The sequence below is a fragment of the Dromaius novaehollandiae genome, chromosome 26 (genome assembly GCF_036370855.1).
Source record: "Dromaius novaehollandiae isolate bDroNov1 chromosome 26, bDroNov1.hap1, whole genome shotgun sequence".
NCBI lineage: Eukaryota > Metazoa > Chordata > Aves > Casuariiformes > Dromaiidae > Dromaius > Dromaius novaehollandiae.
The window spans coordinates 5,555,189-5,581,390 of NC_088123.1; the positions used below are offsets into that span (position 1 = coordinate 5,555,189).

At 37.6% G+C, this 26,202-nt stretch overlaps 2 protein-coding genes across 5 annotated transcripts in view; both read right to left on the reverse strand.

Annotated features, from left to right (window-relative positions):
- Window positions 1–2,051: 2,051 nt before the first annotated feature.
- BNIP3L (BCL2 interacting protein 3 like) lies at window positions 2,052–17,318 on the reverse strand. 2 transcript variants are annotated; one of them, XM_026122354.2, is made up of 6 exons: window positions 17,106–17,318; window positions 10,069–10,255; window positions 9,098–9,170; window positions 7,089–7,192; window positions 6,152–6,301; window positions 2,052–4,865 (listed from the first exon to the last, which is right to left on the reverse strand). In XM_026122354.2, the coding sequence occupies exons 1-6, from the start codon at window positions 17,188–17,190 to the stop codon at window positions 4,817–4,819; spliced, it is 648 nt and encodes a 215-aa protein (XP_025978139.1). In that variant the 5' UTR covers window positions 17,191–17,318; the 3' UTR covers window positions 2,052–4,816. The 2 variants fall into 2 exon arrangements, with proteins under 2 accessions (XP_025978139.1, XP_025978140.1); XM_026122355.2 differs by lacking the exon at window positions 17,106–17,318 and adding an exon at window positions 16,396–16,548.
- Window positions 17,319–23,792: 6,474 nt separating this feature from the next.
- Window positions 23,793–26,202, reverse strand: part of PPP2R2A (protein phosphatase 2 regulatory subunit Balpha) — a 43,452-nt gene continuing 41,042 nt past the window's right edge. For all 3 annotated transcript variants that reach the window (XM_064497829.1, XM_026122352.2, XM_026122353.2), the window contains 2 exons: window positions 25,291–25,382; window positions 23,793–24,888 (listed from right to left, as the gene is read on the reverse strand). In XM_064497829.1, coding sequence (XP_064353899.1) covers window positions 24,609–24,888; window positions 25,291–25,382 — 372 coding nt within the window. In that variant the 3' untranslated portion in view covers window positions 23,793–24,608. The remainder of the gene's footprint in view (window positions 24,889–25,290; window positions 25,383–26,202) is intronic.

The window sequence follows — 26,202 nt, forward strand, 5'->3', positions numbered from 1 at the left end:
CACAGTCTATATGGAATATATTCCTGAGGGTCAAAGGCTCTTTCATCTACCAAAGAAAGGCATAAAGGGATCATCTAGCTGGAATTTAAAACTCAGTCCAAAGTAAGAAATGAAGTTAAAGACTGGAGCAACTGAATTAAGTGGGAGCACCAGCACAACTCCGCACATCAAAATCTTTGCAAGAACCTGTCCTTCTATGTCCTAAATTATATATCTTAACTACAACAGAACTTAAACTTACTTGCAGGAATCACTACTCTTCCCTTTTGTTATATAAACTAGAATAAGCACTCATGGTACCATTTCTGGCCTTAAGATTCATTAATTTGTCCATAGACAGCACATTGCAAGTTAAATAGTACCAATGCAAAAAAAAAGGCAAGCCAAAAAAGCAAACAAAAATACCTCTCCCTACAAACTTCAGTGTTATCAGAGAAGCACTAGGAAACAGATTAAAAATAGAAAATGCTAGTTTCCGTACTGCTCAGTCTTATGGCAGTAGTTCAAAAAGTCAAGTCATGTTTACTTTGCTTAATGGAAAGCCATCACTCGCTCTCCCCCTAATGTCAAGACCAATCACACTTTAAGTACTGCAAGCAGAAGTTTAGCTGAGTCTGCTGCTCTTGGCCAAGCTGACATACAGCGCAGGACACAGAGACAGGTTTAATGAAGCAGAAATGAATTTAGCTTCTCCTTTTTCATGTGGGCACTTGCTATATCCAGCACGAGCTTTTCTCCAGGACTACCTTAAGGTTATAGTTTTGTTTCTAAAGTGATATTAATTTATGTCTGTGTTGTATCGCCTGAATGCGATAAATGATGGAACTATTTAATGAAGTTCAAGCATCCCATCGTTTCATCTGGTTCTCAAGATGCAAAGGGACCATCATATATAGCTAAGTAGAAGGCAAAGCTCCTACAAACACAAACAGCCAGGATTTCACTTTTAGATAAAACTTTTTATGTAAGAACATTTTTATGTAGAAGAACTTTTTTCATAAAGCACAGAATTCGAAGTAAATTCAAATCTTTTCATACACATACAGGTAAGTTTGAAAACAGAAAGTAAGTAGGACTGCTCAAACCCTAATCAAAATGTTACTAATAGCACAGAATCATGTTAGTTAGACACTGCTGCTTATATAATATTAAAATAACTTTCTTTCTTCTGCAAAACACTGCACTGAAGTAACTGAAAATTGTGTGTGCAATGAACATTTTTTACTCTGATACCTACTATATACATGTGTCTTTCTATCTCAGTTGGCTGCAGATGAACACTGATCAAAAAATCTGCTCTACAAAGTAATTTCAAAATACTGATAATTCAAAAGCATTCGACTTCAAGCCCAAATTTCACTGGAAGTCCTAAATACTAAACTTTTTGAAAACAGGACTTAAAAGTTTTGTACCTCTGAGAAAAAAAATCTCACTTTCAAAAACATTCTGGATTTTAACATTAAAAATATACAAAAAACACTGGACGACTAAAAGGGGCAATAAGAGCATCAGAAAGATCACATTCAGAATTTATAGCAGGCAAGATCCCTTTTTCACTCCTCCAACATTACCAAGGTACTCTTAGAAATAAGCAGTGCCCTTGAACATAGAGGCAGATTAACAACTAGGGTTTATGTCCCTTACTCTTTAATCTGCAAATTTATTAAGAAACAGAAGAGAAATACAAGGAAATACAACTGACCTATGATACAAAATCTCACCAATTCTACTTTGCATTTAATATGCCATTATATTATTTTGTTTAACAAGTTTTCCTTGAAAAGACACTGGAAGAAATGGAGCAGGTATACCCTGCTGACAATGGAAATTTTTTTTAAAGTGCTTCAGGACAAGAAGTGATGATCTCGAGTCATTAAAAAAAAAAAAAAAGCAATCTTTCAAAAAAATATTTCAGTCTCTAAACATCAACTTCAGTGTTCATGCAACTCAGAATACAATAAGTTTACAAAGCATTATACAAACCATTCCTGTTGGGGGGGGTGGGGAGTAAATAAAAAGGAGAGGCGCAGCATGAAGTAATTTCAGACAACCAGTTTTGTGAGAGCTTTAATGGCACAAAATGTTTATAAGCTACAACTCATACATGTACTGTAAACTGTATATAATGTTACAAAGTGCTAACTAATCTATGAAGAATGCATAATCACTTTGGCTCAGTTAACTCCAATAGTTCAACAAATGTCAATTAAAAAATTTGAATTTTTAACAATCTTCAGCTTTCACTCTTTAAAACAGTAAGTAAATATGTTTTTACTGCAGTTAAGTTAGCCTGCTGCATTTTTAATGTGCGAGTTTATGCATTTTTTTCTTGATCCTATGTACAAATATTTTAGGCCAGTTTTCACTGAATGTAAGAAAAATGAAGCCTGCATTTTTTTCCAAAACTGTAAACAGATATAAAGCTTTTTTAAACAACGTTTGTCTTAAAACTTCAACTATCAATAGTTGAAACCCCTTTTCAAATTATACAACAATCTGTTTCTGTTCACTGTAAAACTAAAAGTTGTAGACTTTCATCCAAAGCTTATAGTAGGGTATCAATAAATACTGCATTGTATCATAGCAAGTGTTACAGTGATCATGTATCCATTCCTCAGTTGTAGTTTTCACAATTTTTTTTACTTCATGGCTCCTTCAACTATTATATAAGCTGTGTCAATACTCTAGTCAATAGTTTGTAATATTATTTATCAGATATTCTGTAGACAAATTACCCTTTAATTTACAAAGGGGTAATATTTTTTCTTTTTCTTTTTTAAATGAAAGTACTCCCTACTTAGTATAAATCTATTTCTCCACTATTCCAATTTCCATACAAAACAAGGTGCTGTAATTAGAACTGAAAATGTTTCAGCCTTTCACCCCTCCCCTCAATTTATGCAGGACCCTAAAATGATGTGCTTGGTACAATCTAAAACACCCTTCACCACTTCCCCCTTCCCTCCCCCACCTTTGGGTGAAACCCAATATCCGCACTTGAAACAAGTAGCAGTTGTAGGCAACTCAAGTGCCACTAGTATTCACAACTAGAAGAAAAAAAAGCAGATGTCTCAACAGAATTGTTAGACTGCCCTTTCACCCTGAAAGCATTCTCTAACAGCATTCAGATGTAGAGAATAAAAATAAATACAGCTTAGCACTGGATTTATACTTAACTTTTTTACTTCCTGGGAGTTATGGTCTTTTAAACCAAACCTCAATTGGGATTTAGCCTCTACGCATCAACTGTTTCAAGCGATCACTGCTATATCAAATAATCAACTCTATAAAATCTGATGCAAGCAAACGATTGTAGGTAGCTGTCTTCTTCCAAACTGGCTGACCACATTTTCTTAACATTTTCTATGAGTCAGCCTACTAATTTTATTTAAATGAGATTTTTGCTAGCTTTAAAATTAGCATCGGTTCCCTAAATACTTAGTATTAAAGTCTATATAATATTTTTTTATATATTTTTATATATATAAAAAAACAGAGCATTCTATCCTTCAGAGTCATGCTACATGTTCTGAAATCCAATAAAATCTATTTAAGGACATATATGTCCCAATGCTTTGTAACAATTTGGTACTAAAGCTTCACATTTTGAAAAAAAGTGTCACTGAAGGAGGACAAGGCTGAATGTTCCCTAAGATAAAAGTTCAACAACATTAGTGAAAATTCTATCTAACATGAGACATCACGAGTGATCTTCGGATTTCATATATCCCCAAAGGGGATTGTACAGTAAACAATGAGAAATAGGAATATTGAAAACTCATTTGCAAAAGACATTTCAAAGCTTTACAACTTCTGAATCTTTAAGCACCTGCAAGATTGTCCCCCTTAAAGATAAGTCAAACGCTTTCACTTCTGAAACTGCCATATCTTCATAATTGTAAAATGGGTCCACAACGAATAGAATCATATCCTTTTATACAGAGTCTAACTACACCTAGCACTGTTGGGTTTTTCCTTAGTTTAAAACTACTTTTAGAAGGAAAATTTTACATTAAAAATTTTCCCTTAAGAAAAAGGTAAGGAAAAGAAAAGCTTCTTCACATGCAAACAATGCGATATTTCTAATATTTTCTAGGCATCAGATAGGTTTTCCTACTAGGAATAAGGAGCTGACTTCATAGAAAAGACAAGATTACAACAATTACCTAATATTAAAATATGCTGATGGATTTAGTTATCCTACTTTAGAATTTATGCAGTCTTTGCCTCCTGCAAATTAAATGGTGTTAGCCAACATAAGGGATTAAGTAAATTCCCCCAAAAGCTAATTTAAAATACTTTTTTATTGCCAGTGATTTCTTAGTTTACAACGAGCTTGTTTTTCAAAAACAAAATTCGATTTCGCTCCAATTGATAATAATTTTCTCCTGAAGAGACTCTTAATTTTATCACTATAACACAGTCAACATTTATACCATGCACAATTGCAATTTAAGTCAGGTTGCACTAAGGAGGCAACAGCATCACTGATAAAATTAAAATTTGCTGGTGGCATTTTGCATTGAGAGAAGCCCTTGCAACATATAGACAGTTGTAAACTCTGTTCAGCAACTCTGACGTGTCTTGCAGGCCAAGAGGCAGGGGAATGAGAGAAGAAAGGGAAAGAAGGTGGATAGCGAAACACCTCAACAGAGTTCCAACACAATACTGAATTCCAAGAGTTAGCAAAAACCTGGATATATAAAGAAAGGGTGAAGTCGGGGTCATGCTTAAAATGGTCTCAAGTCAAATGTACTAAATGAGACAGTAACACCTTCACAGGTCACGTGGATTTCCAGGTTTTGCACTCCATCTTTCAGTAAGTGCTGGCTGAAGGTGTGGTCAGTCGTTTTCCAATGTAGATGCTGAAATAAAAAGTATAAGGCATATCGTATTTCACAGAAGTACTCCCTGTTTTTGAACAGTCCTCATGCATTCAGCTATTCTAATTTGTCTTTCAAATAAGTTTTTTTGATGAGAATCTTCCAGAGGATTTCACTTCTCATATAAAATTACTTAAACAGTAAGATTTTCAGAAGAGCCTAGAAGGATAGATATGTTATCAACGTTCAGTAAGAGTCTTTCTATCAGTCCCAAGCTCATTTGAAAACCCCACTCTAAAAGCTTTCATGTTCCGTTCGTAGAGTAACAGGTACGGGGGGCTGTTGAACAGCTGAGCAACACGCTGAGGTATTATGGTAGAGCAAAAAGTACTGCCTATAAATGAAGGAAGGTGAGCTTTAGAACAGTGACTGTTGTGGACCTAAACAAACACTGACCTCTAACAAATAAACCTAGGCAAGATTTAATTCGCCACAGAAATATACAATTTTGCTATAGTACAAATGTCTTCTGACACTTTCACATATTCCATCCTACTAATTTAGTCAATAGTTTACAATGTAAAAAGACACTTAAATTATACCCCGGGAACAAATGAATATGAAGTTAAATAAAAACGCATTTATGAGCGGTGCATATCTTTGCCCCCATCGCAGAAGAATATAAGACAGATAAACGTAAGAATTTAAGCAAACTCGGAGATTACGTTGGATTACACAGGCACTGAAAACACTGCTAAGCAGAGCGGCAGCTGATCTCGCAAGATACATACAGTATTTTACATGTGAAATATTACTGAAAGTTAAGTTTTGAAAACTTAAAGTAGACAATTGCAGCATTAGACATTGAAAATTACAGAGTATGTGCCATACACACAGGACTTCTGCACCATTAGTTGTACAAAGTGTTCTTGTAACACTAAAATTTACAGTAGTTTTCCACCTATTTTATTCTTACTTTTCCTATATTATAACGTGAAGGATTTAAGTACAAGGGCTGGATAAGGAAATGACTCATGTTAAAAATCACAAAGGTTACTTGCAAATTGGTGATAATTATGCATTTTTAACGTGAGAAACTTGAACCTCTCCAGGAATAAAGCATACAAACAGCTGCATAATGAATTGCTGCAAAGTTTTCCTGAATATCAAAAAAAAAAAAAAAAAGTATATTGAATTTAGTTTGAGCAAGCTATAATAACAATCTAGTTATTCTTTGTAAAGCCTTTTCCAGTAAGCACCTGAAAAACTAGTAAAATGGAAAAGCAGTCAGATGCAAAATTTGAAGTGAGAATTAGGTTAATACTTACCCTAGTCCCAAAGCCAAAACATGAGATATGAACAGAGATGGAATGAAAACCTTAAGAAATTCTGCAGAGAAAATGCCACCTTTTTTCATTGCTCCACTTTTTCTCATACTTAAAGACACTGAACGTTTTGGATGTCTGAAATGAAATTCCCTGAAAGAAGAGGGGGAGGGGGAAAAAATTTAGCAAGTTTTTTTGTTTTTGTTTTTGCACACAAATGCATAGATCTCTGTAGGAACTTTTTTTTTTCCTTTAAGTACAAAGAGCTAGAGATCAAAGCAAGAGATCCCTTACACAGAGTAAGGGATCAAAGAGAATAATAGGAGGTATTGTGGAGAGACCACTTACACAGACAGTATAGAGACAAAGGGAGCAGTAGCTGAAGAGAGAGGTAGGTCCGAGAGAGGGAATTTCAGGATGTGATTTGTTAGCAAGAGCCTCATTTTTTGTTCCAAACAGAGATACAGAAGTCTGCCAGATATAGACAGCATCCTCTATTTTAATAAAAATGCTTTGCATTCAAGGATCTCAACGTTTCCCCTTCCGTGGATGAACATTACATATTTTACATAGAAAGAAAAAAAGGTACAGAGAATTTAGGAGACTTGCCCAACACTACTCCATTCAATAAGCCAAGACTAAATCCCATGAATCCCAGCTCCAAGTACCCAGCTCTCCCAACAATTATAATGTTGTAAAGTAACCATGTAATCAACTTGCTGTAGATTTATATCAGTTTCAATATAAAGGTAATTCTGATGCTGTTAAGATTTTCATACTTAATTACATTGACTTTTTATTGCCTCCCCAAGGAAAACCTATGTATTTTTTCTGAGATGGTCTTATTTGGAGGGCCAGAGTAATTCCATGCAAGTGTGACTCATGATTCTTCCTTCCTTTATACAAAAGGAATATTCATTAATAAAAGATTTTAACTCACTTAGGAGGAATGTTTTCAGGCCTACTTGACCAGTCTGATACCCAGTCAGCACTTTTCTTCAAAACTTCCAACTCTTTCTCTCCTTCCACTGCTTCCTCTTCAGACTGCAAATATACATGGTACAAGCCTTAAAACACTCAATCAGCTATTCCTTATGGTATTAAATCAAGACCAACAGCAGTGATCAAAGTAAGCACCAAATGCTGGCACCTGATAAATGAGCAAGTGTTCTTGGATTTAGGATTATTTAGAAGAGATTTTATTATGCTAGCAGGATGGTCTGCAGAGGTCAGTATATCTCCGATTATATCATTTTACCCAGGACATAAACATCATTGTAAAGATTAAAAAACAAACAACAACAAAAAAAACAGAGGATGATCTAATCCTAGTTGTAAATAAGCTGGCATTGCATAAAAAGATATTAAACAATTAAAGAGTTCCTACAATCAAACTATATTTTTTGTTGTTTGTATTTGATTTAAACAGTAGAGCATGTGGAAAACAGCACAGAAAAATAGCCAAATAAAAAGAAATGTTTCAAAATTGGTACTTGGAATTTTTTAAAGGAGCTATTACAGCATTTAAAACAAATATTACTTGCAACTAGAGGCCTCCACTGTGTGGGTCCCAGATGCAGTAGGCAAAGGCAAGCATTCAGCATAATTGCTTTGACCCAAAGATTTAAAGTTACATCATTACATGCAATATCTGATGTGTTGACATATAGGAAAAAAAATAGCTAAGGTGACTGGAGAATGCCATTTCTTTGGCTAACACGAAATGGCATCAGTATAAAAACAAAATCCTCCTTAGTACAAAAACAATTTCCTGAGTCACCTTTAGCAAAATAAAACTGTATCACTCGAAACATTAAAGTGGGAACTATACCAGAGTTGCAGTAATTGAAGTAATCAAATAGAACAATCAGAAAAGAGAGATGGCAGACTTAACCAAAGACCACAAAAGACTTCATTCAGACTGTTACGGCTCTCTATGAGGCAGAAAGGCAACAGTCCCCTGTTGCACCAACTCTTTCACAAAATTAAATGCAAGGTTTCATTCTTTCAGAATTGCTTTCTATTTATATTGTCGAACACAGCAAATTCCATTAAATGATCAAACCAAATGTTCAGCATTAGTCTCCTCTCAGTTTGTATTGTTGAGATTACTCATGGTCACGTGAGCCGATTATCCACAAAGCAATAAATTGAACATCCTTATCTCTCGTGCAGAAATATTTATATTTCAAAAGCAAAACAGGTTTGACACATGCAACCTGAAACAGCGTTAAGCAACATCTCTGCTACTGAACACAGCATTTTTCAAGTTTAGAGACAGAGCCTCATATTTCCATACTCCAAAGCTCTAGGTCCCTAAAAGTCATATTTCAGTTAGTACAGAATGTAAGCCTAAAAAAGTTTACCATCCCTGCCTGGTTGTTAAAAATAATTCTTCTGTTTTGGGTTTTGGGGGGGGGGGGGGTATTTTTTTTATTAAAACACAAACACTTTATTCTGAAAGCAATCTCTTAAAATAACAAATAATTTAAAGGGACATAACTTTGAGTGTACAAAAATTTACATGATTTACTATACCTATTTAGTATTACATATATTTCTAATCGAAAAGATTGAGTAAAAAAACCCTGCAAGAACAAAGTACAAGATAAGTAAACAGCCTTATCCAAATGGCTAAGGAACAGCTCCAAATTTTGAACAAACAAGGTTTAGATTTTTTTTTTTTTGCTTGTATTGCAGGTAACAGCCCAGACTCCTGTCTCAAAATGAAAAAAACAATTTCCTAGAAAGCAGTAGTTTAATACATTTATTTTGACATGTAAAATACATAACATTTAAAATCTTTTGTACATGACTGAGAGCTTGCTGTACCTCTCAAGTACTCCTGATATGGACCTCTGTAAATACATTATCTATGTACAATATCCATAACATTTAAAAATTTTTTTTTTAAAGTTAATGACTTGTAAAGGTTAACAAAGAAAATACCTGAGAACTACTGTCTTTACTCGTGTGCATTTCCACATCAAACGTTATTTGTCCATCTTCTTGAGGTGAAGGGCTGAAGAAAAATTGATTATGTCATTTTTTTCATACTATTACCTGTCAACTACAGAAGCATTACTGTGAAACAACCCTAGAGGATGTAAATCAGGGACAAGGCAAAATGCTGTATGATGCAGCAATGCTAATCTCACTCATTAAAATACTGAGGGCATCTTTTTAACTTGACTTCAGCTTTCATAAAAAAAGATTTATTTTAGAAATAATTCAAAGCACACTTAACAGGAACTTAATGGTTTAAAACTTTTAGAAAGGAATACCAAAGTGTACCAGAAACTTTATAAAATTTCTATATAATATCCAAATACCTCCCTTTTCTTGTATGCTACTTCAACTATAAAATAAGGAAAAAATTACCAAAACCTTAACAGCTAGAAAATTAAGTGAAAAAATTGGAATGTCTTTATTCATTTAAAATGGGGATTGGAAAAAAATCCTTATACTAGTAAAATAAAAAAGAAACTATACAGCCACCCCCTAGCTAACATTTCTGCTACTTAACTGTACTTAACTACTGGCAGTTGGTTTCTGAACAACATAGTTGTAACAAACTGTTTATTTTCTACTACAGTAATCATTCTATTTGAAATACTTGTTTGGATTATTTTCAAACACTTTGCGCCTACTACATTCAGTAGTTCAATCAGCAGTAACTAATTTTAAATAGCTTTTACCTCTGATCAACTACTCTTATATAAAAGACACAACAGGCCATTTTTTTGAAACAGGCTTCAAGTTAATTTACTTATTTGATAGTCAGTTATCATAACACAATAAATATTCCAAATACTGGGGCATGTCAAGCATAAGCCAGTGCAAAACCACTATCCTTCAGTTAATGTCTACAGGATAGAAATGATGAGAATTTATATTTAGGACAGCACATATTTCCTTACCTGTCACAGTGGGAACTGCCTCTTGAACTGCTCTGTCCTGATTCATGCTGGGCATCCAGAAGAATTTTTTCCATGTCTCCATTATGGATGGAGGAGGATGAAGGGACATGTTCCAGACCTCCGTTTTTCCCATTGCCATTATCATTGCTATTGCCATTGCCGTTCATCTGTAACTCCACCCAGGAACCTGTTGGGCCAGCCAGACGTCATTTCATTAAAAGCAGTGGAACCAAAACCTATCTTAAGTTTATCAATTACGCACAGAAAAAAAACCCATGAATATGGTGAATTCAGATAACATGCACTGCTGCTGGGGGAAAAACTCATAAACACTTGCTGAAGACAAGGATGACATGTTTCTTCCCATTTCATCAACAACAACTGCCCCTAAAAAGTTGCATTACTATTTACCTCTGAACTAGTCAATAACTAAGAGAGGGGCACTTTTAATGCTGTAACAATGCTTTAATAAGTTTCTCTCTGTAGTTTGAAGCTTCAATTATCTACGTATCACTCAATTACATTACTCATTCGCTTCCCTGTTCTACATTCCTTTTTGAAACAAAATTTTTATTCCTTAACCCTCCTCCTATACAATTCTCTCACCTTCAATTTTATACAGGCCATCTTCCCTCCACTTCCAAAGGCCAGGATCTTTAAACCAGCCTCTGATTTTTATGTACATCAGGCAGACTGCCATTCTCATTAGCTGGGCCTCATTCAACTTCCTTTGCCCTGGCCCTCTAACAAACATTTCCCATTCGGTGCCATCTGCCACCTATCCTTCCATAACCTTAATAAGTTGGTCATATCACATTCAAATTACCAAAAGCTTGAGGCAGGTATTATGCATCCTTACATATCTAAAGTACCATGATTACTTATATTTCATCGCAGTTAAATTAAAAGATTTCACTGCTAACAAAGTAACAAACTGAGTTACGTGGGAAAACCAAGGAAAACTGAAACTCAGATAACAACAGTAAATTCAATGTCATCACTTGAGCCTTTTTGTTTTTTTTCCATAGCTCAGGAAGACTGTAATACAGTCTACTCAGCCTACAGGTTTTGACATGTATTCTGTTTGGGTTTTTTTCCCTGTAATTTTAATTATAGGATATCACTGTATACACCAAGATCTGACAAAAGAGCTAGGAATGTATTATCAGCAATAAATGTATCTGCTACAAAAATTTATGTATTCTGCAGTTGGTTGAGTCACCCCATCCCCCAATTTAAATGGGAAGATTAACTAAACGGAAAATAATCTTTACCAGTATGTTCAAAACCAACAGTTTTCAATTTATATGTTTTGGAAATATTGTTAAGTCATAAACCTACCATTTAACATCCTGAGGGGCGCCCTCAGAGCTCTACCCTTCTATTTGCTCCAGTTATTTAAATACACTCCCTATCTAACTGTGACCCCAACATTCTCATTAAGATATGTAACAAGCATCATTTGAGCATACAGCCAGTTTATTTATCAGAGCATACCTGTTTGCCTGAAACAGCTAACAGTTGAGAGATTTCCTTTTACAGTTATTGTACTTATTACTGAAGTTTACACTGCATTTTTATATGTTATAAAACTCCACCATTTAACCGTTTTCTTAAGCTCCATGTAAGAAAATATTTGCAGTTAGAACCTTATCAATTTCCATTTTGTCAAATAATTTTGTTAGGGAAATATAAGGCCTTTAAGTGTTGTTTCTGTTATGAAGTCTTCGATCACAATGTCAATTTTTTTTTTAAAGTAACTTCAAATTTGATGTACCTACCCTTTCAAACAGCTCATTAAAAGATTCAGCCATGAACACAAAGAACTACTTAAAACATCATCAGAAAATAATGAAACATACAACTAATTCAATTATCTTAAAAGCTTCTATACCTCAAGAAAACTGCAGGATTTGCCTCCAGGTAAACATTCTCCTCTTTTCAATACTGCAGAGCATACAAAGAGTAAATAATGCTCTCAAGTTAGAAGACTGTGACAAAGGAGGAGAAGGATCTCTGATTTTTCAGAAGTGTACTGTTTTCAACCCACCACTATGTCCCATTATTGATCAGGCAATAATCTCACACATGTACATTGTATCACCACTACTCATGCATAATTTAACTTACGCTGCCTGAAGATGAGAGCTTTCTGCTTTTGTTTGTTTTGTTTGGTTTTGGGGGGGAGGAGGGTTTGGACACCAGAGGTAAAAACATTCAAGAAAGGAAGAGAAAGGAAACCACAGATAAATGGAAAAGAATAGCTGAAATTATTTTTAAAGAGTATTTCTTAGGTTCTAAATTTTAACACTGATTTATGTACATCTAAAATCTATCTTAAACTGCCTCTACCTTTTTTTTTTGTGGTAAAGTTTTGGGTCTGAGAACTCTTATTCAGCAACACAGGAAGGAGTATACGTCTCAAAAAGTTCACCTATTTTCAAGTTGATTTTATGAAGCAGAAACAGAGAGTTTATCCTTACCACCAATTATTAACTATACCATTATGCCAATGATCATGGAAGCATAAGACTCAATCTTAAGAGTCATGGTGATTTATGATTTAGTTTCCCCAAGCAGTATTCATGAACAAGGAATTTAAGGTGTGCACAGAGCTCTTGTCTGTAATCACAAGATGTACACCAACTCCGTACTGATTATTGGGTTTTTCTGATAACGAAGGGTTAACTGTGAAAAAGCTGCCTGTGGTCCGACTACTCAGTGTGGAACACAGATGGTATTATTTCAGATTTATAATGATCACTGGTGTCTATATTTCAAAATAAAAAAGACCACGTTACAAGCAATAAATCAGGGACATTGGTTTGCCTTGTAACAACACCTTTTCAATAAGAGGCCACACCTGCAGAAAAGCACGTGGCAACTGCAGCTAAAAGACAGTCAGGCCAGAGAGCTACAGCCTTCCCAATAACCATTTTGGAGTAGAGTGCATCTACTGAGAAAACTATAATGTTTGAGATCTGCAAAGACATCTAGTATTGAAAAAACACAGTTAAATGACAAACAACAGAAGGCAAATACACACATGCAAGGGAGACTATTTCTTATAATACAGACAGAGAAAAGACCACTGGAAAACTATCCGAACTGGTAGCTCTAGTACACAGCTACTAAACAGACCTGCAGTGAAGCCTATGCACAAATATATTCTTTAATGAAGTTTATTCTTGACTCAGAAAACTTGCTATTTATCTAAAACATGCTATAGCCATACTAAGAAGGTCAAATTAAACTATGAATGAAGAGTCCCAACAAGCTGAGCAGTAGCTTACATGACAGGCAGCACGTTCTCCATCTGACCTCACTTCTAATGAGTCAAAATACACTCAAGGAAGCATAAATTCAATCTGACATCAAGCTAAAGCATGTAACATACTCCCACCAGCAGCCACAAACTGTCTCTGAGAGGGAGCCAGTAAACCTTAAGTTTCAGACACCCTACTTAGAAGATCTTTTCCTGGCTGACAAAGGTTTACCATGGTATCTTCTAAATACGTTTATTCCAGGTCTAGGTAATACACGGGAGACATTACTGCACAAAGTCCGAACATGAACATAAGTATCTTACTCTCTTTCTCTTCAGTCAAGGAGCTAAAACTCTGCTTCTTAGATCAGCAGCACAGCAAGACATCTGAGAACAAACTGGACAAGTAATAAAGAATGCTTCTTGCCCCAATCTTTCTTCGAAAATAAGCTGCATTAATCACCCGCATGAGAACTCCTAGTTTCACTGTATTTTCAACTTGACAGTAAAGAGAATCATTGCTTTCTCATCCCTCTCCAAATCACATAATACATATTTCCAAAAAAAAAAAAAAAGCCAAAACTGTTTACATGAATGATAATTTTCTATTTCTCTCCAAAATTATTTCAGCTTTGTCCATGTCCTAAGGCAAAATATTCCAGTATGAATATATATTGATTTTTTCTGAAATTTATATATGTCTATAATCATTTTTCATGCTTGCTTTTTCATTTCAACAATTCTGAAGAAATGTCAGTAATGTTTTAGAAAAATGATTTCTTTCACTTTTTCACAAACTAGTGAGAAACAGTGTTCAGATCACCTACATAATAAAGAAATAACTAAACGCAATCTTTCACAGGAAATCTAAACATCACGAAAATATTTATCAGTCTTGTATCACAAAAGTTTTAGCTTAATCCAAATGCTGGTGTTGTATCTGTCGCATTTTATACAGAATTACCATGCACAGCCAGCATATCCCTTGACTTACTTCTGGCAAGCAGAGATTCCTAGGAACTATGATGACATTGCTTTTGCCCAAGTATAAAACCCATTTGAAGAAGTTTAGAACTTTACAAACTAAGACCACCATGCAACTGCTTTTCTGTGAAAGTCTCAGACAGATTTTCTTACAAAAGCATAAATAATCTAGTCCATTGGTTATAAATTTAAGCTGTCTCTTTTTACTAATGACTGAGGCCCCATTTTTCTAGCCATTTCAGCAAGACCTTATTGAAGTCAATAGGACTCCATGCTGGTGCAGGACTTCCCCCATATAGACAATTTCAGGATTTAACTAAGTCTTCTGCAGTAGCATTAAATTAGTTGATAGGTAAGTCCTCCTAAATTCTGTTGCAAAACTGAAGTATCAATAGGTTGTCATCTGGCACATAGCCATCATGCATGTGCAAGTTCCTATTAAATGAAGAAATCTAATGGCTTTTAGAAAGAGCTGAACGGTAAAAATGATCTCACAACTTTAGCTACAAATTCATAACTGATGGACTGTTCAAACAATAGCATGTAAATGCATGGGGAAAATGGAGCGTCATTTTGTTTACTCAGTTTCTGATTCCACTTTTGCGGGAGAGAGGAATTCAAAGACTTTTTCCTTTTTAAGTACTCCAAACTAATAGCTCACAACAAGTCTGAGCCATGGTCAACCTGAATAAGCTAAGAAATATTGCTTTTACAGTGAGATACACCACTATATATTGAGGGTGAAAAAAAAAAAAAAAGAAAGAAAAAAGAGACAGCTGTTCAAGTTCCACAATGATCACCTAAGGTGGAATTTCTTTTTTTTGTAACAGAACTTTATAATAATCCAAACACAAGAAACATTAGGGAGTCCCAAAGAAAGCAAGCCTTTTTTGTGCGAAGTAGTTCAGTTATCAGTTTTATTCCCAGGTTTTCTGACCTTCGATTTAAGGGCTAAGGGAACTTTGAATTAAAACCTTAAACATGCACAAATAACATTCAAAACAAAATGAGTAAGCGTCTAAACTCATTAGCCTGAAAAGGCTCATTGAAAAGCTTGTATAATGGCAGAAAACACACCTATAACAGCAACGCATTGTGGAGCGGCTAAACATCTGAAAGCAGTACTAAGCCTGCATGGGGCCGATTGGTTGCATTTGTTTGGTTCACGGAGCGCAGACCATCAAACATTTCCTCTCATACCTTGTGTTCACTGCCTTCAGTAATCACATCGATTTTGCTAAGCCTTTATGTGCTGATCTAGCAACAAGATCTACGTGGGCAGATCCAGCACAGGCTTATAGCACACTCATCTCTTGTTGCTCCTATCTTAAAGCAGATTAAGACCTCCCACAGAGTAAGTTAATGTACTAACAGAAAACAAAAAGGAAACACTAAAATAGAGAAGAAGCATCAAAGATTACAATTTATACACTAAATATAAGGCATCAAGTTAGGCATTAGGCATGCTCCAAATGTAATACAGTGTAACTTATTTAAATATGCTAACAGCCCTGAATAATTTGCTAAAGATACCCATTTGACTCAGGGGAACATACTGTTGTAAACTTCCATAGTTACGGTAAGATGTAATGTTACCATAACACAATAGTAGCCTTATGAAATAAGTATGGTTTATTCTTCCTCAATACAATTCCTACTGAGTTACAGGAGATCAACTAGCCAATATATTTTGTCATCAGTTTAACTTCATTGTAAACCATGAAGGTGATAGTTAATCATTAATGCATTTTATTCATTTCTTCAACTGCAGTATCCTTGGTACTTACAAACAAACGAAAACACATGTTTAAATAGCTGTTTAAAACGTGGAAAAAGCCCAGAGCCTACATAAAAACCATTGATGTGCCATACTAGTGTTATCCTGGGAACAAAAGGATGCAGCAGAGCAGCTGACATAGATGCCGGATATAGAGGAAAATAGCTCACGTCAGTGATATTGACTCAGTCACCGAATAAACTCATTCCCACAGTCACGCTCCTCCCCCTACCCTGCTGTATCCCCATCTTAGCTGGGAACACCAGCCACTGAATAAACTTAGTTCAACGGCCGAACAAACCTGCTCTCGCTCTCCTCATCTCGCACCGGCCCTGGGCGCTCACTTCTGCCTCCGCTCGCGCTCGCCGTGGCCCGTTCACCTCAGGCGCGCAGCCCTCCCTACCGCCCAGGCGCTGAAACCCCCGAGCACCGCGCTGCGCGTCCCGCACCGAACCCAGCGGCGCGGCGCTCCTCACAGCGAGCCCCGGCTTTTTCCCGCCCAGCGGCGCGGCGCGGCGCTCCTCACAGCGAGCCCCGGCTTTTTCCCGCCCTCGCCCTGCTCACCTCACAGGTCACCTCACGGCCCACCTCACGCTCCAGCCCCAGCTCTCACCCCATTTTTAGCATTTCCCTCCTCTCTCCACAGCACCCTCTGCCTTCCCCGCCCTGCGTACAGCGACTCCCGGGTCCCAGTCCCCTCATGACGCCCATTTTATCCCCGCTCCCCGTCACGAAGCCCCCAGCAAAGCCCTGCCCCCTCCCCGACCCTCGACTCCCCTCAGGCCTCCGCCGCCCTCCTCTCCCTCAGCGCCCCCCGCGGCGGACGCAGCCGAACCAATTACACCCCTTCGGCCGCCGATTGGCCCCTGGCAGCTCGCGCGGCCCCATTCTCCACCAATCCGGGCCAGGTAAGGGGGAAGGGGGTCGCAGTCTCCGGGGCAGCCGTTACACCCCTCCCCCTCCCCCCTCAAGTCGCGCTCATTTACATATGCTAATGCGGGCCGCACTCACTGTTGAGGCCCGCCTCGGTGTGCGTCCCTTCAGCCGGCGGGTTGTTGTTGTTGTTGTGCTGCGGCGGCTCCTGAGGGCAGGACATGGCGGCGCAGGAGCGGCGGCAGAGGCGACTGAGGAGCCGCTGGGGCTGGGACAACAACAACAAACCTGGACTCCGCTCCGGGCCCGGCCACCCCGCCTCCTCCCGCTGCGCACGCGCGAGCCCCGCCGCGCCCGCCCTCCGCCGCTGCGCACGCGCCGCCCGCCCCGGGGCGCGTGCCGCGCACCATGGCGCCCACCGTGCTTGCGCACGTCTCACGGCGGCCGCGCCGGCGCTGCGCATGCGCCACGGGCCTCGGGCCTCGGGGAGGGCGCGCGGCGCCGAGGGTCAACTGCGCGTGCGCGGGGGGGGGACAGGCTGTGAGGAAAGAGGCGCGCGGGCGGCGCCGGCGGCCTAAAGCTGCTCATCGAGGCAAAGCCGCCGGGCGGTGCGGAGTGTGGGGGCCCGGCCCTCCCCACGCGACCTGCTCTCACCCTCGGGCACCACTCTCCTGTCAGCAGAGACCCCAGGTCGCGTTCCCCCGCCTTGCGCTGAGGCCGAGACCCAGGGTGTCGCGCCCCGCTCCAGGCCTTGGGCCCTGGCGGCTCCCGCAGAGGCCACCAGCCTTCGCGGCTCTGCAGACGGCCACCGAGCCGCCAGCTCCAGTGAGTCTGTGATCGAGGGAATGCCAGCCAATCCTCCCCGAGTGCAGCGGGTCAACCTGTCCAGCCTGCACAGCGCAGTGGTATGAGTCTCCAGACACTTCTTTCCCCTCTCATCAGTCCTGCTTTTGCGTCAGATAGTTTACAGACGACTTATAGGTCCATTAAGTATAGTGAAGACTCTCTGAAGGAACTCATCGTTTTTAAATTACAAGTAATACCCACCTGAAATTACAGTGTTTAACAGACAAATAAACCTCTCTTCTATGACCAAACACAAGTCAACAAAGTACACAGTAGATTTTTTCACTAGCACTAGACAGCTAAGATAGAGAAGATGGCATCTGTTTAACAAAATTGGACTTGTTCCTGACTGGAACGCAAAAGAGTACAACTGTGACAAGTATATCATTAGTGTGCGCCACAGATTCCTTTCAATATGAAAACGGACATTACCGCAGGCTATTTATGCACCTACTGCTGTACCAGGAATGGGAATAACACTGAATTTCCATATGAGAGACTTTCAAATGCGATGAAATATAGATGCAAAGATGGTTGCTCTGTAACACCTACCATGCCCTGCTGAGGTTTCTTCAAATATGTGAGTAACTTCTGTACCAATTATTTATTGAAAATAGATTTCATGAAGTGATTATATATACATATATAAGGTTTTTCTAAATTATCTAATCTTCAAGATAAAAGTCAATATTATCTGGAAAATCAAATAATGTCAGTTCCTCAAGGCAGAGTGAGTTTTCATATGTATTTTGTATTGCAGTTAGCAGAACCTGTATTAGGATTCTTGTGTTGCTAATCTATTTCACTGAAAACCTCTAACAAAAACAATCAGTGAGAATAACTTCATCACAGAAGATTATTTAATTCGCCTTCACTGTTTGAGAAATCAATTTTACTAACTTTATTCCGTGTGACATCGTTTAAATGTCAAGGTGTATTTTGAGGCCTATAATCTTTTTATAATGGAACTTTTTCTGTAACCCACACAAGTATTTATAAGCGTTTTCCTTCCAAACAGAAATAAAGGAGTCTATATTATAATCCCCTCACATCAGCAGCCATTAGAATATGGATTGTGTTTTTTCCATTACTGTACCTGCAGTAGAAGTTTGGTGATATTAATAACATCAGAGACTGAAATGGAGTCATGCAGACCCATTTCCATTCTTGTTCTTTCTTTCATCATCTCCCCACTAGACATCCAAAGAAAGCACTTTTGTTCTGTTTGTGTCTAAATTGTTTCAAGCTACAGAAAGGAACCACGTATCTACTCCTGTCACAACCATCCCATGCTGGAATTCAGGTATCAAATGTTTTTCATCTTCTGTTAATCTATGCCAGTGACAGGTGACCATATACTAAAATGTGGACATTTGAAATCAGTCTTTCATAACAAAGTTTTCTTTCTTAGAAATTTGACTAAATACGCTGATTGTACCAAATGTCTGATCTTATTAAGTGGAAAATCTGGATGTCCTATGGATATCACTGGAATAGAATTAGCTACATACAGAGAAAAGAAGGCAGTAACTTATGTCATTTATTAGGTGGTCTGTTTACAGGTAGAAGGACCAAACTGAATTGTAAAGCTGATAAATCTGATAAACGTGCAAATACTGTTTAGTACAGTCTAGATTGGAATCAGAACAGTAAGCTATTTATGATCTTGAATAGAAAACCTGCCTAGGGAGCCCCTATCCTATGTTGTAATCCGAACAATTACAGGCTAACATGATGAGTGGTACACGAATATTTGTCATCTCCATCATTCAGGAAGCATTTGCCATAATACTTGTGGCATGAATATTTATCAGTAAAGTGGGACTATTAAAATTACTGAGTCAGAAATAAATTAATCAAAATTATAGAGTGAGTCAATGCAGAGCCAGAAATAGCATTCAGAACTCCTGACTTTCAGCCCTGTGTTTCAACCACTAGACATGTTGTTCCTTAAGGCAGTTGAATGATGTAATTAACATTTGTAAAGTAATTTGAATCCTGGGATGGAAAATGCTGTTACAATAGGAAGGTTGGAGGGACAGAAGGCCACATGACAATAGAACAGAAACAATAGCTATAAACTCCAGAGAAAGTTTTCCTATAAAGCCTTGAAGTTGATTCAAGTCTAACATAACAAGCCACCTGATTTATCTCAAAGAGCTGAGGTGAGCTTATACCACTGTTTCATGCTCATGGTTCTAAGGCATTATATATGTTCAAGGCAATTTAAGTAAAGAACCAGCCAAAACCTTCTTATAGATGCAGCAATTACTTTGTGTTTTCTTTGTTATTTAGTACTTCCTTGCCCCACACCAGAAAAAATGTTAACTTGTTGCTAAGATGGATTCCGCCCCTCAGTGTGAATGTGCTGGGTATAGCAAACCTACCTACTTCTTTCCTATTGTTTTTTTGACAGTAGGACAATACAGTAAAGCAGCATGGTTGTTTATACTAGCAAGTATGATGTCCAGCTATCAGGTTATCACCGCAGTAGACAGTGGGCAAACAGAAAGGCAGCCTGTCTTATGCACCTAAGCTGTTTTCTGCATCATGGAGGTAGTGATAACATATACTGGAATCTTTTGAGATTTTGTATCTAGCAGTAACAGGTCAAACATACTGGTCTTTACAAACAATTGACCATTCCAAAACAGACCGCTAGGGATAGTCACAAAATTTATTCTTGATGCCTTATATTCTTAAAACACCCACCTCTCTTTGGCAACATTTTGCCTCCTAGTGGAGAACACTGATACAGAAAAAATTGCATCAGAAAAAAAAAAAAATCTCTGACAAGTGTTTTTCTCGAAAAAGAAAAACAAGTGATGAGTTGTCTGCTAAAGGTTGAGATTGTTAGAATTCAAAGGTAGACTGTGTAGAGGTAGAGAAATGGTAATGCATCCTGTTTCTTGGTCTCTGAGCTACATCACACCAGAAATAAATTCTTACTGTTTTTATTCCACCCACTTCTATTGCTTTCGTCCACCACTTACATCTTTTTTTTTCTCCTTTACAAAAACAATCCCTTCTATACTAGGTTAAATAAAAGACACTTGCTATGAGAAAACATACAAATCATTCAAGAAGCCAGTAGTCGTTATGTGGAAATCTCATTTCCAACACACTTCTCCCCGTTCCAATTCAATACACCAATCCTTTGATTTATAAGAGCTTATTAAATGTGAAAGGGCAAAAGGAACATCTCCTGTTGTTCAATTACAGTCCAAAGTGTGTGTTGGGAAATAAGGGACTATATACCTCCACATCCAGAGATGCAGAGCTGGAGATAACAGTAATACCAGTGCACGGGAAATTACTTTTCCTAGCTATATCATGCCTGAGAACACCCAATTCCCTATCAGCCCAATATATTAAGAATCTAAGTATTCCATAATAGTACTACTCCTTTCTAGTTATTCTGAAACCACACACTGGGTTACATTTGGGAACTTTCAGGTTACTATAGCAACCTTTCTCCAAGAGGAGAGTCCAGCTTTCTGCTTATCAGCATCCACTCTAGGCCACAGACCTTGCCTATACTTCAGAATTGTACTAGTCAGATAAACAACTGCAGCTGAATGTTGGCTGCTGCAAGTCAGTTTCGTGGTGGTTTAAAGTATGTTTCTAATTTTGCAGGTAGTAAGCTAACCACTTAAAACATGGTAGTTTTTGTACTTAGGCAGTATCCCTGGCTTCAAGAGAGACGCTGTGGAAGGGAACAGAACTCATTTTCTACGTTTGGTCCAGTATTCAAGGACTAACAATCCAACATTTGCATTGGTTTTACTGGGAGCTGGAAGAGACCACTAAAATGGAACAGCTGCTTTTCTGTAATTCTGCAGGTGTTCAAAGAGGTCAGAATTACCTTAAAACCCACCACTTCCTCCCAGCTGTCTAGGAAAATGTCCAGGGGGGAAAAAAAAAAAAAAAACATAGAAGGCAGTAAAATGGGGTATCGTTCATCGTGCAGTACAGGGGAGTAATCAGTAATCTCAGAAATGCCTGTAAATAGAGGGTGGTAGGGAGAGGGGATAAAAAGCAACCTGACAAAAGGTATTCTATGCATACTTTTTATTAATAAAATATAAGATTTACAGCATATGTCAATGGACAGTGTGTTTAGAGAATTTTATCTAGTTGGATACTATGACACCATAATCAGTAGCTGGTTTTGGTGAGGATAGATTAGACCTCAAGTGACATGCCAGGGATCACCGCTACTGATAAAACAAAAAACCTTTCCCAAAGACTAGCTTTTAAAAACCCTGAATCCATACCAACACATCACAGCTGAGGTCCAAGAGGCAGTTTTGCTTGAGTGAAGTATTGCTAGAAGGCTGCACTTTGTTCTACATGAAGTCTACCTGTTCAGTTCTACATCATCTTCTCATCCTGGCTTCCCTTTGTGTCTGTGGTAAGTAACTTTTCAGGTATTCAGTGCATCATTCAGGATATACAGATACACGTGTAAGTAAGAGCAGCAGTCTTGATGCCATAACCCTCGATCTTCCCAAAATGGAAATAATTAAACCTATGCCCTTCTTCGCAAAACGGAGATGAATTTTACCAGCTCTGATGCTAAAGAAATGTCTAATTACCTCTTTGCCCTTGTGACAAGGTAGTGAATAAACCTTGGCCCTTATCCTGTAAATAACTTGCTGAATAACTGTGTGTATAGGTTATTTCCCTATTTGGAAGTATATTCATTTCAGTAAAATTAGTCACATGATACATCAAGTAGGACTAGGGCCCAGAAGTGTATTCACCCATTTAAGTTGCTGTCCCAGGGGCTGGGAGGGGAAGGGGGCTGTTAAATTTTTGCAAGGCTAACAGGTGAAGAAAAAAAAAAAAGGTAAATTCCTTACCAAGGCTCATGGTCAGGCATGCATGTTATAAGACAGATACTGTATTTAAGAGAACCAGATGTAATAAATACTAGAATTTTTACATTTTTCAAACCACAGCACAAAAACTTAATGAAATTAAAGTGTTTGCAATAATAGTCTTGTTAACAATCCCTAACCCAGCCATAATTTTACAGCAGAAACAGTATCTTAGTTGATCAAATAATGGAGGCATTATAATAGCTACCTATAACTAAGCCACAGATATAATTTAAATGTAGTTAACTGAAAAGTGAAAATCTTCCCAGTCAAGTTAAGTTCACTATGACTTAAAACTCCATTCTGAACATTTCCTTGAAGGAAAAGTAAACAGAAAAGCACAATTCGCAAAAACATCTGGAGGTAAAAACTCATGAGCCTTATAAAGCATCATTATCTAGTTCATCTTTGGATAAGCCTTATTTGCTTAAGAGTTTAAATTGCTCGAATAACTATGAACACTTATTTCATGCAGCTTCTGTACTCCATGTATTTTCTGATCACTGCACCATTTTAAAGTTTCTGTAAGTGCAATAACTTTGCAAAGCCAAAAGCCAGGAGAAACACTTGCATGGTAAACTACATTTCCACTCAGTTACCGATAGCAATAAAATACAGAAAATAGAGCATCTCAGAATGCACTGTAGTAATTATCTATGTAATCACTCGCTGTTTTGTACTACATAACATCATACTGCTAGACAAGAATTCAAACAATTTTTTAAAAAGCCATGTGGGACTTTGTATTCTAAACGAGGCATTAAAGGTATTGTACCCTAAAACAAGGCATTAAAGAAATCAGGATGAAACTAAACATTAATAAGTCCCATGAAATGGATTTTAAACCTACAAATTCTATTCCCATTCCAACTTAAGCAATAGTTCAAGAGAAAAAAAAAGAAAAAAAGAATCTTTAAAGATATTTGAACAGTAACTGACCAGTTCAGACTATGGCAAAATCTGACAGCAGTTTATGGTTTTGCAAGGGAAGTGGTCAACACATACTAAGGCTGGTATTATTGTCATTCATGAATGAATGCAGATACTTGTGAAATCCCTCCCTCTCTTCATTCCCATGAAAAATAATTAATACTGGTTAAAATCATTACAAAAAACATCTTTTTATTTTCATGCATCTAAGGTAAAACACAGAGTATTTGTATAAAGAGGTAGATTAAAAAAAGAAAACAGATTCTCCATTCTTTGTCACTTTTATTCAGTAGTTTGTTTGTTTTTCTCCTTATTTTCTCTTTTTTGGTGCCAGACATGGCAAGGAGTGATTACAGTCAACTGTTTATTAAAACATTTGTTGCAACACAGACCCCCTTTACCACTGACCCCAAACGGACCCATTTCATGTGCTTTATTTTGTTTTGTTTTTTTTCTATACACCACCACCAGGGCTAGGTGGAGGGGGATAAAAGGGAAAGGGGGAGTCCAGGAGGCCAGGAGGAGGAATGCTACAAGCCACAGCAAGAATGAGCTGTATTTAATAAAAAAGGGGGCCACAAATGATACAGTAATGAGGTTACACAATTAAATCCCATAGCATGATTGAAGGCTTTCCCTGTGTTTGACGTCATCACAATGGAAGGCATAAAAAGTGGAGTAAACCAATGTTGATACAGTCCAATCTAGTCCATTAGGCAAGATGGTGCAAGTAGTCATTTAAATTAAAAAGTGCCCTATCCTCACCTAAATGGCTAGCAGACATGGAGAAGAACACAGTAACAGATCAACAGAGCTTTCTCCATGTAGCTATAAAAATGTGTTGTCATATGGCACATTTTTAAACACTGGAAAGGGGTGCCATAATGGACCTCTCTCATTCTCTTTCGTTTACAGGTACAAATGCTAGATTCAACTATTTCAACTATGTAGGAAGTGGACTCTTCAGTTAGGAATGCCAAACCTAATTCATTTTGTCTTGAAATATATACAAGTTGTTTGTAGTAGCTACAGCAATGATATTTTCCTTAGGATGCCAGGCTGTGTGTAGAATCTTCTTGTTGAAGTCTAGGCTGTCGACACTAATTTCATCCTTCTTTCGCTTACCGCTTGCACAAACTTTACGTGGCTTCAAAACCGTACGGGGTTTATTGTTTTCCCGTGATGCCTCTAAGGTGATGTCTCGCTTTGTATTTCTGTCAAACATTCTGAAGAAATTGTTGTAAGATCCTGTCATGACAATGCTGCAGATGGAAGAGGGGGAAGAAAGGAGGAAAGTAACAACACTGCATTTGAAAATAACATCTGGTGAAAAACGATTTTCAAATAATATTTCACCAGTCTCTTCAGTTTTTAAGTGGCTGTAACATTTGATTAATACTTTCACTCTAGCAAAGTGATGAATCTCTAGTCAAGTTCTACATTTATTTAGTGTACTAAGGCAATTCTCTATAATCCTAAACTACAATTATAATTTTGGCTAATATACACACGTTCACGTCCTAAAGTACTATTATTATCCAAGCTAGTCCAGGAATAAAGAGACAGATACTTGAGGCCATGCTTCTCTAAATAGGCAATTTGAAAGGTCTTTTCCTCTCCAAATTAAAAAGAATTAAATGCATACAGAGAAGTATTAAACTTGCCTGTCTGATCCATTCCAACAGCATTCAAACTTATCAAAAATGCAATCATTCTCATACAGTGAGCAAAGTTTACTTCTGAGGTATTCGTGCACCTGGAAAAAAATTAGTTAGATAAACTGAATGAATACTGAACATGACGTATTTGTAAAATAACCATGATAGATTCTGTTCCAAAATAATTATGCAACTGACACAAACATGTTTACCCCTTACTCAGAGGATCATACACAACTCCCTCCTTTGACTGTACGGATAAAGAGCAAGATTAACAGATGCATGAATTATATACTTGGGATTATATATATATATATATATATATATAAAAATATATAAAAATATATATATATATATAAAAATATATAAAAATATATATATATATATATAAAAATATATATATCACTTGGGGTGGAGAAAGAGACATCTCCAGAACTTGGCAACTTTTCTGAATGCTTTCCCTCTCTGAGCAGTTGTCTAGTACATGTTATTTGCTTCATGGTAGGCAGCTTTCTTATTATTCTTTTAGAAGTCTTAAAGTATCAATCAGAGTTTACTTTTGAAAAATCATGGTGCAGTGACTAATCATCTTCCTATGAACGGTGAAGAGGAAACCTTCAGAAATTTTCTTATTAACTCACTTGAACACCACCACAGCAATTTTCAGTGTCAGTTGAAAACCAAACATCTCTTGCAAAGGAAATTTTTTGACTCTCCTTTCTCCAGGAAAGGAACAGATGAATATGAAGTCAACTGAAGCCTCTAAAACAAACATGCTATCTTATGGCTGAAGATTACCTTTACAAATTCCCATTATCTAAGAGGAAGACTGTTTTACATACCCAAACATAGCTTTTGGTTCTGCAAGCCACCTGCAAATAGTGAGACCCTTTGGCATGTGTGTGGAACCCACTCATC